The 12,430-nt window shown below is 32.4% G+C and overlaps 1 protein-coding gene across 2 annotated transcripts; it reads left to right on the top strand.

Moving 5' to 3' along the window:
- The first annotated feature begins 29 nt into the window (after window positions 1-29).
- LOC121419284 (F-box/WD repeat-containing protein 7-like) lies at window positions 30-11,785 on the top strand. 2 transcript variants are annotated; one of them, XM_041613677.1, is made up of 12 exons: window positions 30-216; window positions 2,025-2,203; window positions 2,515-2,672; window positions 4,540-4,701; window positions 5,281-5,399; window positions 5,888-6,039; window positions 6,849-6,921; window positions 7,532-7,643; window positions 7,830-7,954; window positions 8,369-8,444; window positions 9,009-9,124; window positions 9,813-11,785. In XM_041613677.1, exons 1-12 carry the CDS (start codon window positions 112-114, stop codon window positions 9,939-9,941), a joined length of 1,506 nt encoding a protein of 501 aa, XP_041469611.1. In that variant the 5' UTR covers window positions 30-111; the 3' UTR covers window positions 9,942-11,785. The 2 variants fall into 2 exon arrangements, with proteins under 2 accessions (XP_041469611.1, XP_041469612.1); XM_041613678.1 differs by having other exon boundaries at window positions 46-114.
- The last annotated feature ends 645 nt before the right edge of the window (window positions 11,786-12,430 follow it).

Genomic DNA, 12,430 nt, shown 5'->3' with positions numbered 1-12,430 from the left:
AAGCTGCGGTTTTCGCTGTTGCGCAACACTCGAATTCGAAGAGAAGGTGAATGTCAACAATTCCTCGATCGACACATTGTTAAATGTTGTTCATTTACTTGTTGGATCAACATGGTGAGTTTTGAAGATCAACTACTGAAGCTTGCTTCCTGGTTTGATGAATGCTCACAAGAACAGCAGAATCAAATTCTGAAGCTGTTATTTTCAAAGTGCAAGGTAAAGACACTAGTAAAGTGGTTCTCCACCTCTCTCTCACCAGACTCAGATTAATAATCAGCGCCCAGATGAGAGTAATTTATGAAAAATCAAATGATAAAAATAAAAGGGGTCAGGCTGTTTGTTAAAGCTATCAGGCTGTTTGTAAGTTAAAATGACCTAGTTTAAGAACAACTGGTGATTCTTTTTTGTGGTAAATGTTATTCACCAATGTTGAATGTGCATTGGCGATTAACATTAAGCACAAATAAAGGTTCACCATGCAGTCATTCTTAAAAGTCACTCTTAACTTACGAACAGCTTACCAGAGTCCAGGCAGGATCGATCTAGGCCTATGTATTCATTACTTTGTGATCATTGCATCAAGTAAAAACAAGGCCCCATTATAGATGAAGTGCATTGATTCTGATTGATTTGAGGTCAACATTACCTCACTACCTAGTAAGATGATGATGATTTTTTATCCAACACAACCTCAAATAAACTTGATAGAAATCTAGTATCAACATGATCAATGTTATAACTTTTCATGCAGTGGGCATAATGACACTTGCAACTTAAATAGAAACAAAAAGGAGCAAACAGAATTGTCAAGATAATATTATAACCATCTTTCCTGGCAATTTATTTTACAATTTTCTGAAATTTTATTATGACAGCGTAACCAGTGTAGTCCAGCAGAACAACCAATGAGAGACTGATTTTTTGGTATAAGATAATGCATGCATGCATTTATATTTAGAAAAAAAACATTTTTAGATATATGCATTTTAGATATTGAGGACAGCCTGGTTGAGGATGCTTGCTTTCCATAGTTGATGTTGATTGGATCAATCGTAACTCTTAATTGTAAGACAGGGCCCTGATTTTTAATAATGGCGAGAAAGGACTGGCCTTTAAACATTGCATCAATATGTTTCCACTTTGTAGGAAATTTCCTGATTTCCGGGAAGTCCTGATCATTTTCTGGTAATTTTTGGGAAATGAAAAAAAATCCAGGAATATTCCGGGAAATAAAAAAATTACAATTAAACATAGCAACTATAGCAATTTTCAATATTCACATTGCCTCGTACATGTTGTTCAAAATTTTCTGCTCATTCTCTAGGTTTGCATTTTGCCATTTTTAAAAAGTGCATTCAGCAGAAAAGGTTTAGATCCAATTCCTTGATTTTGGTCACTTGGGCCAAGTTTAGGCTCACTTTGTTATATCTGATTTTTGTTAAAAAGTAAAATTGGATAATTCCAGAAATGTATATGAATTTTAGAAATTTGAGATTCAGGTTCGGGAAATTTGTTTTGGATCTGTGGAAACACTTGCATTACATGATTTTTTTTAATAACTAATCATAAGTCTTGACTCGGGACCTTGCTTAACTAGAATTTGCTATTGTTTTCGGTTTTGTGATTGTATCTGATCAGTCAAAACTTGACTAGACTATTTACCAATACAATTTTTTATGTAGTGTATGAAGTTGATTGTTTTCAGCAGTCTTGGTATTCAAGCCACAGACCTCAGGATCAGTTCTTAACCTCCCCATGCACTTACACTTAACAGGCATACACTGCAATGGACAGTTTTCAATACGGGTTTGGAGAACCCAGGATAGACATTTTTTCATTTTGGGCGATGGGAGTTCATAACATGATATTGATAGTGAAAATGATGATAATGATGATTGATGATAATGATGAAAGAAGATGACAATGATAAATAACAATCTTGTAAGGTGTGTATCTAAGATATTATATGATAGTTTCACACTTATAAAAGTAATATTATCTTTTGATTCATACTGTGTTATCAGCCTTTACAGATTCGTAAAGTGTGTGCCGACCTAGAACCACTGCTTGCTGTTGATGTCACTGCTTGTCTTCCACCAGAATTAATTGATCGTATATTCAACTACCTCTCAGTCACAGACCTTTGTGAGGTTGCTAAGTGCAATGCTAGATGGAGAGAATGTGCAAACAGTGATATACTATGGTAAGAAATATTGAGCTTGGGAATATCTATGAAAGCAGCCATTTCCTTCCCTGTATCTTTATTTGCTTTTTATCATTTTTTAATATTTTTATTTTTCCTTTGAAATCTCACAAATGTGAACATTAAAGGTTGGACTGAATTAAGAATGCCCTAATCCATATTTTGGGGTACTGTAATGCAAAACTGAAAGTCTTTGTGTAAGTGATCCCAAATATGTTTTGTTTTTAAAGGTGATATGTTTATATGTGGTTTCAATATGACAGTTAAGTGCACAAATCTCTTCTTTTTTTCTTTGTGTATCTTTCATTCAGGTTCTATCAATGTCAGAGAAGAGGATGGCTTCATTATGGTACCATCCATGATTTGTGTCAAGAACGTCCTTTTAGCCCTAACCAGAAGAGTATTGCCAACACTTCCCCAACATTCACGTTTGATTCAATTATCAATGGAGCTGGCATCACAGGTGGAGGTAAAATGCTTAAACTCACAGAAAGTTTGTCTACGTGATGTTGATTGTGGTGGTTAGAATGTGATGATGATGATGATGAAAATGATTCTGATGATTCTGATGATGTTGGATGACAATGATTGTTATGATAATGATGATGATGATGATCATTGTGGTGGTGATGGTGATAATGATGGTGATGATGATGATGATGATTATGATGGTGGTGGTGGTGGTGGTGATGGTTATATTCACTTTTTCAAAATTTTATTAATTGTTTGAAGATTATTTGTTTTTCTTTTTAATTCATTTTTTCATTGTTTAAAAAAAATAGATAGATAGATAAATGGTTTATTAATAAAAATCAAGACATCATCGCGGCTAAGGCCGAATTGCGATGTATTTACAAGGTAATAAAGACACAAAAAATATTCAAACAATAACGCAGATAATTACAAAATAAATAATAGGATAAAGTATGGTATTGTGGAATTTGGAAAGGTAAGAGAGACTTGGGAAGGAGGAGAGGCAGATAGAGAGAGAGGGGGGTGGATGGGGATAGAGAGAGAGAGGGGGGGGGGAGAGAGAGAAGGGGTGAAGGGAAGAGTAGAGTAGGAAGTCAGAAGAAAAGAAGGTACAAACATTATGAAAGAGGTAAAGACATGAAGTTATAAGGCTGTACGTAAGAATAAACAAAGTTAGAAGAATTCGAAAGTAAAATATTATCCTAAACACGTATTGGTATAGTGGTCCATTATCATTTACCGAATTGTACATTAAAAGCAGTAGTATTTACAATTCAACATTTCGAAGAAAGAGAGGAAGAGGGATGGATAAAAAAGAGAGGGAGAAATATGGATAGAGAAAGACAAACAACAGGAAGAAAAGAGTCGCAAGGAAAGGAAAGGAATACAACATAGAGATCATGCGAGTAGATCATTTGGTAAGTATATTGGAATGAAAGTGTCAAATTTAAGAGTTATGGATTTATATCCGCACATGTACATATGCGGAAGAAAAATTACCTTTAAATAGTTTTAAAAAACTTTCAATTCTTGTGCAATACAATAATACCTGACTTTCAAAGATCATACATTTTTAAGTGATAATTATGTATAAATTTGCTAATTCTAAAGCATTTCAAACAGTATATTTATGTTATCTACAATACTTAAAAACATAATGATTGTATACATGTACAAGTGGTGAAAATAACTGACTAATGTTCGTAATTCCAAGTAGAAATAGAGAACATATTATATAAATAATGTGACATACTAATGATTTAAAAAAAAAAAAACATTGACAAACGCAGCAGTCAGAGTTTTTAGTCAGAGAAATACCATACTATGGATGTGGGTTATTTATGAGTCATGATTGAGAATTTAGGAGGTCAATCAAGTACGGGATGGGACTGTTCCGAAATCTATTAGTTCTACATTTTAATTGTTCTCTTGTGTTTGATTTGCGCAAAGTTCTGGTGTTCTTAAGAGGGGGTATAAGATATGATACCCTCTCATTTGAAATCAGTCTTTCGGCAAAAGTCAAACACAGTGCCTTTCTTCTGTCTGCAAGAGAGGGGAGGTCCAATACATTCAGAGCAGAATCAAATGCATTCATTCAATGCATATTGTGATGGCATTTTTTCAATTTCTTTGATTATTTGAGCTCTACACTTTTATTCTCTTTTTCAGTGCTGCTGAATATTCAATCTGTACATTCTAGCAGTGTTACTAGCTTAAGCTGTCAGCATTTTCCATCTCTATATTTCTAACAATAAATGTTAAAGAATTGGAAACATGCATAAAATCAGTTTGGATCCCATATTCTATGATTTATTGATTTATGTATGCACGCATGCAAATTTACTACTTTTTTTAAATAACAGGTAGTGGTTCAGATAAAAAGAGTAGCCTTCAGTCAACATGTAGATGGAAAGAGATCTATATGAGGGCTTATCATTTAAGTCTGAATTGGGCCTTAGGAAGATACAAGGTATTACCAGCCTTGAGAGGACATAGAGAGACAGTGACTTGTATGGATGCAGAAGGTAATTAGTTATGATATGTGAATTGGGTTATGTTTGGATGGATACTACATTCATTTACATGGCTATGAAGACTTGATCGAGTAGTTTATAGTAACAGGAATGTTTATATTATTCATTTCTAGATCGGTGAATCAAAACCATGTTAATGACCTTATGTTAACTTCAGATGTGCAAACAAATTATTGAACATAAGATCTTAACATATCTGAATTCACAGAATTTCTGTTATACAGCAAGTACTTTCATAAAAGTAATGAGCTAGAGCTCTAAAAATGGATTATCTGTTCTCATGATTATTTCTGTTATACAGCAAGTACTTTCATAATAGTAATGAGCTAGAGCTCTAAAAATGGATTATCTGTTCTCATGATTATTTCTGTTATACAGCAAGTACTTTCATAATAGTAATGAGCTAGAGCTCTAAAAATGGATTATCTGTTCTCATGATTATTTCTGTTATACAGCAAGTACTTTCATAATAGTAATGAGCTAGAGCTTTAAAAAATGGATTATCTGTTCTCATGATTATTTGTATTTATGTATTATAAAACCTCTCCTTTTCTTATCGCTTTTGTCCAGGTATCTTGCTAGTGAGCGGTAGTAGAGATAGGACTGTAAGAGTATGGAATATATGTACATCAGAATGTATCAATGTCATAGATGCTCACACTGGTGCCGTTACTTGCCTCAAAATGAAGGTAATTTATAACAAACATTCAGTTTACTTCAATTCAAGTTTCTCTTTTATACTTTGAAATGAATGTAGGATGTAAATGGTTAATATCTGTTAATTGCAGGGCTGAGAACTTTGTGTATTTTCATTTTTTTCTTCTTCATGTTTGTAATGCTTATCACAAGGTGAAACAAATTTGATTGATTCTCATTGGATCTGGATCTAGAATTATATAATGCAGGGCCTCTTTGGATCTTGGAGCAATGTATGAGAGATGACGAAATGATGCTTAGACGGTTCTATTGATAACTGTCTAGATTGGAAAAAAAATATTGTCATTGGAAACATGTGCCAGATTGTCAACAACTAAAGGTCAATCACTTGAGATATATATATATATATATATATATATATTCAACAACTTGCATTCAATAGAACTCTGCAAGAAGCCAAAAAATATTTTATTTTTCAATCATTTTCCTTTATCCCACTTAAATCCCATTCCCCCACCAGAATGGTTTGATTGTGACAGGCTGTTCTGATAGATTGCTTCGAGTGTTTGAGATAGGATCAGGGAAGTGTTTGAAGTCACTTGAAGGTCATACAGGATCAGTAGATCATGTATGCTTCCAACATGACTTTATCATCAGTGCATCAAGTGATAGGTAATTATCTCTTAGTACACCCCCCAAAAAAAAATATTAATAAATAAATAAGTAAATAAATAGATAGAAAAAAAAAATAAATAAACAAATTGTTATTATTACTATTTATTAAATAAAAATGAAATCAAAATCTCTGTAAATTGTGCTCTTGTAATTCAGTAAAATTCAAAGTGTATGCAGTTTGCATGTTTTAATGGGATATGGTTTTGTGCTCTGGTACTATTTATTTATTTACATGTATTTTATTTATTTATTTATTGCTATATATTCACATAAACATTGACCAGCAGCACATGGTGAAAGGGTCAATTTACAAAAATTCATGAAGTACAATATAACAAAACAAATGAATGAAAACGTAATTACAGTATTGTATATCTTAAACATTGGTGATACCAGCACCAGCTCCAAATACTGATTTTATGCAGAATTATCTTGTTGCCTATTAAACTGATTTAACAATAATGTCATGCACAATATTGGTTTTCAAGATCAGTTTATATGAACAAAAGCTAATGTAATGTTTGTCCTATAGTATCATAGTGGGTGAAAAACCTGTTATGCATTTGAGTATTTGTATCAATTACAAGACAAATTAAAAAAAAGTTTTTAAAAAATCATCTGGTTGAATTAACACAAAAATGTAAACATATTATCAAGTATAGGAAATGTACAATGTCAAATATCATTTCAGAGACTTAAGCTTTTATTGGAAAATTATGTGATTGAAAATATTTTCTTTTTACACCTTTCAAAAGGATATTACACCTTAGTATTACCATATTTTTGGTGTATATGTTTGATTGTAGATCAGTGAGAGTATGGTCCTGGCCTGATGGTTGCTGTAGACATGTACTCAGAGGACACAGTGATGATATACAGGTTAGAAATCTTTCAGTCTCTACACAATTCTTATTGTAACATCAACTGTATTTCCAGATAGTATGATGCATGAATCCCTAAACATGGCATAGTAAGATACCAGATTTTCCAATCCCCTATTTTTTGTATTGAGATATTGGAGGATGAGAAGGGAAAGACTATAATGGCTAAAGATTGCTCAATCAGACCTGTGTGTAGTCATGTCTGAACCTTTCTTGATTGTGATGATAGTCAGACTTCATATATAAGCTAGAAAATACTAAGTCTCAGACACTATGAATTGATGTTGTCTGTTTTCCTCTAAAGTGTTTTCCCTAATAACGTATTGACAAGATTATTTATTATGTGTTGCATTAGAAAGAAGGATATATTTTTACAAAGACCCCCCAAAACAACTTTGGATAGAATATTCTAATAGTATGTCTGTCTATTGATCATCATTTGATTCCAAGTAGAGTGAAACTATGCAGACTGCTCAAGATATGATTTCACATGTGGGATTTCTTTGTTGACTGGTTTTCTTTTAGTACATGATATTAATGTGTGAGACCAGTGTTCAAGGAAAATACTCACAAAATTCAGATTTGTAAAATATATGTCTTCCATACAGCATTTAGATGTGAACAGAGAGAAAGCTGTAACTACATCTTGGGACACAACAGTAAGAGTATGGGACATCCATAGAGGAATATGTCTACATGTTCTTCATGGTCACACTGAAGGTTAGTCTATATATGTTCAGTGTACTGTTTAGTTGTACTGCAAGATTGCAAATCGGTGTAAATGTGCTTGGTAGTAAAATTATAAATTGAATTTGAAATAACAAATAATATAATCTTTGTTTTGTGAATTGTGGGAATGAGAACTTTGGTTCAAATATGCGTGTATTGTTTTCTTTTTCTCTCCAGGTGTGATGTGTTGTAAGTTTGATGATAAGATCATTGTAAGTGGCGGAGGAGAAGGTCATATTAAGATATGGGACACACACGTAGGAGTCTGCACAAAGACACTTGAAGGTCATTCAGATGAGGTGGTGAGTAAAATCTTTTTTCTTAATCCTTAAAATATATACTAAATTCAATAGAAAGAAAAGAATATTAAAAACCCTTGCAAAAAAGATATTACGGTACATTTAAATGATTTTGAAATAGGAGCAAAAAAGAGTAATGTTTTGAAGCATTTTTATCATTCAATATTTCTTCATAGCAGATCTTCCCCTTATCAAAAGTTCGCTCCGTAATTGTTATTAGTGAATACTTATTAGCTATTTATTGAAAACTCACCTTTTCATACAGACTCTTCGTATAGTTGTATGTATTTTGAAGAGATGAATATTATGAATATTACAATGTTAAAGATAATAAGAAGCTCAATGCTTAAGCACATATTGATATTGATGATTAATAGGCCTACTTATTTTATTTTTTCTTTTTTGTTGTTGTTGTAGTATTGCCTTGACTATAACAGCGATGTGATTGCATCAGGTTCTGCAGATAGTACAGTAAGGTTATGGAATTATGAAGGTGAGTTGATAAGATATATAATTTTAGTTATGATAAGGGTTAGGCATCATGCCTACTAGCTTATTAGAGTCAATGAACATTACAAATTCTGCCCTGTTAACAAATTTTATCAAGAAATTACTTGCTTGTTGATTTCATATTCATATCTTCATTCCACACTTGTTCATGTCATTGTTCTACATTGTTCCTTGTATATTTCATGAAAGTATTTCCTGTTTGTTATCTACAATATCTACAACCTGTCAATCAAAGCTACAACAGGGATAAATCACCTCAACCTATTTTTCAGAATCTAGACCAAGTCAAGTGATGACATCATTGTGTGATTAAGCCAGCATATAAAGTATCTTCTAAAAATGTTGTAGCTTCATATTAGATTGCACATTTTATAATGGAATTTTGTTCTAAATATAATGAATGGGAGATTTTGAAACATAATGCCTGTGTTAAACCATTAATTCTCTGAATATTTAAAACAAGCCTAAGTTGAATTTGAGTGGTTGTGGACCATTTCCCTTCAAAATTCATTCAAAATGTTATTCCTTTTCTCTTTTGCCTGTTCAGGTATTTGTTTGAGTGTAATGAGGGAACACATAGGAGTTGTTCGTTGCTTGAGATTGTCTGAAAATAGACTGGTAACAGGAGGAGATAGAAAGAAGATCGTTGTATGGGACGCGCAGGTAAGATTGGCCAAAATAAGAGGGTCATTTTTTAAAAAATATAAGAACATCGCTATTCATTATCTCAACATCTTTTGGCCTGTATGCTTATACAGTTTCTTTGATATTTTTTCAGGTCAATAACTCTTGATTTACAGCATCTGTATTGCATTTGCTTTAATATGCAAACTTATTTGTTAACATGCATAAGTTTGTAGAAATGCACTTTTATTGGAGTTGGGAGAGTTGCTGGCCATCGAGCGTAGTTGCAGAGTGCAGCTTATTTATTGTGTTGTCTGGACAAAATGTCATTGAGCTAATTCATGGTGGTTGTGCTGTTGGCCATAAGATGGTCAAGATGAGATTTAATTTATAAATTGTGACATTTTTTACAGAGATTATGAACCTCACTTATCCAATTTGTTCTTTGGAAGGAAGCAAGTAACAAACATTATATTTTGGCGTAGAGCACACTAGGTAATATTAAAAATGAGGATAACTCATATTTGGTCACCTGATATTTGCTGAAGTAGTGACATATGTGTCAGCTGCTCATATTGAATGGGAATTCTCCTGTTTAGGGAAAGAGAAACAATGTTTTCACCATTATGTTTATTTTTTTAAGTTATCTTTAGTAACTTTGCGGTTGTTTTTGTTCAGTCATGAAGAAATCACTTATTTCAGGAATGATGTTTGTTTATTCAATTAGGATGGAAGACTTCTTAATGTGGTCCATAGAAACCCTAGTTTGCTTCATCTGATGTGGACAAGTGATACCAAGATAATAATAGCATCACCAGAAGCTCCTGGATCAGTGACTATCTTTAGCTACTGGTAGAACAGCCATCGGAAGATATCTGATAATACTAGTAACGGTATATTTACCCAGGGTAGCCACTTCAGTTCCTAAAACTGTTTTTGATGTGACATAACTTCTTCCTCTATTTGATGGTGGCGGAAACAGTTGATGGATTTGTGACCACCCTTTGCTAAAGGAAGACCATCCTTCATAGTCTGATGATAGATCAATCAACATTCTTCTTTTATTTCGTGATGATGAAGGAAACAGTTCTTGGAACTGTCCACAACTACTGGTAGACTCTTTTTTATAGGATGATGGAGTAATAAGCATTAATATTTGTCCTTTATTGGAATATGTTTTTTAGAAACTCCTGATTTTGTGACCATAAACCGCTCAGAGACCATATTACAACATACCACATTCTTCCTTTTATTTGATGGAGGAAACAGCTCATTGCTCTTGAACCCTCCTTAGTTACTTGAAGATCATTTTTCTTAGGATAATAGAGGAATCAACTTTCTTCTTTTATTTGATGATGATCAGGTGCTGCGGAAAGGGGGGATGAACCGAAGGGGGGTCTGACCATGCAAACAATCCCAATCATATGGTAATTTTTACATTTTTGTACACTGTTTTGGAAAAAGTGCCCCCCCCTTAAGCGGCCCTGATGATAACAGCTCTTTGATATTAAAGTGACCAACTTGAATTTTTGATTGACGACCATACCACGTTATTCCTGGCACACCCTTGTATCACAATATACATGAGTGCATACCCCCTTCGCAAAATTATCATTCCTGCCAGATGCATGCAGAATACTTTTTGTTTATACTGTGCTGCCATTGTTCCTTGTGAAGCTTCTTTGATATGTGTGCTGTGTTTAACACTATGTATATGACAGACAATATATTTTTGCATGTTCCATGAAGATGGTATAGATTCACACTCCATCCATAGTTTAAAAAAAACACTATAAGTTTATTTGGATAAAGAGAAGAATCAGATGGGGAAAATACTAAAAAATATTAACAAATCTAAATGTAAAATAGGAAGTTATGACATTTTAACGTTTCACTTAATTTCACAAATGGCAATACCCGCTCTTTCTTTGTATAAAATATAAATGGAATATCATAACTTTCTCGTTATAATGTGAAACTAAATTTGATTTCTCCCTGGCATTGTGAAAAAGCCATCATTGTAACCTATCCTGAATCGATTTAGAGTTTTTGTCATAATCAACAAAAAAATGAAATATTAAAATGCCAAAGTAATTGTGAGTTAATGACATCATTGACTCTCATTAAATATCACATTTCGTGTATAAAACTGAAAATATAAGTGAGAAAAAATATACAAAATTTTTGAATGTCATGACATTATTTACATCTAATATTGTTGAAATTTCAGTATTATGCATATTTGACTTCATTATCTGAAATCAACTTTTTGTTGGGGTGGACTTGATGGAAATTGTGCTTTTTGAATAAAATGTAATTTTTCATTTCTGAGCATTTGGGATTTAATTTTCAAGAAGGCAATAATGGCATTTTATACACAGGAGATATAAAATATCAGAGAAAATTCATTCTTAAAAGAATAAATATTGGAGCATGCCATTTAACTTTTTTTCATACAGTGAATTGTTTAGTTATATACCATAGAAAGTTTTGCTTTGTATTCAAATGTCTTGAATGTCTAGTTTCATGATACATGTACATGCTGAAACTAATGTGAGTTGTTATTTTATTGTATATTTTGCTAAATTCTTGTCTTTTTTAACCAATTCCATCCATTTTGTAAAATTCAGTAACTACAAGTCTTCAAACTTCATTTTGTATTATTTGCTGCCTTTTAATAAAAAGATTTTTATTCTACTTCATCCATATTGTGCGGACTCCAAGTAATTAAACTAGGACAATGAGTATTTTAAAGCTGCTGTGTTTAAAAGGATGGTCCGGGCTGAAAATATTTATATCTTAATACAGTAAAATTCACATCCCCACTTGTTCTTTTGTATTTTATTATATGAAATTAGGTTTATTCAATTTTTTTCCTCCAAGAACTAGAAAAATTGGATTGATTTAGTGCATTAGATATTCCGCAACTTATTTCATTATAAAAATGAAATAATAAAATATGAAATAATGAAAAAATTATGACTTTATGTAATAACATGAGAAAACGGAAAGTGGGATGTGACATCAGCCCACCTAATGAATGTTCATGACGACTGTTTTCACAAAATATTGCTAAACTTCAATTACTTTATTATTTTGTTATCTGATTTTGATGAATTTTCAGCATTTAGCTCAGTGAATTGTACTCTATGTATTAAGATATACCGTAAATATTTTCAGCCCGGACCATCCCTTTAAGCTGTGGTAATATTTTGGGATGAAGAAAGTATATGTTGAGTGCAATAAAAGTAATTATTGGTAGGAAAAGGTTTATAGGAATGCATATTTCTATAATACAGAATATAATATTTGACATATGACAAATAAAAGCCTTATTATTAACAT

Source organism: Lytechinus variegatus, chromosome 7, assembly GCF_018143015.1.
Source record: "Lytechinus variegatus isolate NC3 chromosome 7, Lvar_3.0, whole genome shotgun sequence".
Classification (NCBI taxonomy): domain Eukaryota; kingdom Metazoa; phylum Echinodermata; class Echinoidea; order Temnopleuroida; family Toxopneustidae; genus Lytechinus; species Lytechinus variegatus.
The sequence above is the reverse complement of the archived record's forward strand: the minus strand, read 5'-3'. Positions and strand labels throughout refer to the sequence as shown.

Coding starts and splice junctions, on each gene's coding strand:
- LOC121419284 (XM_041613677.1), top strand. CDS start 112: ATGGTGAGTTTTGAAGATCAACTACTGAAGCTTGCTTCCTGGTTTGAT. Junction 2,673..4,539: donor AGCTGGCATCACAGGTGGAG/GTAAAATGCTTA, acceptor TTTAAATAACAG/GTAGTGGTTCAGATAAAAAG. Junction 6,922..7,531: donor GACACAGTGATGATATACAG/GTTAGAAATCTT, acceptor TCTTCCATACAG/CATTTAGATGTGAACAGAGA.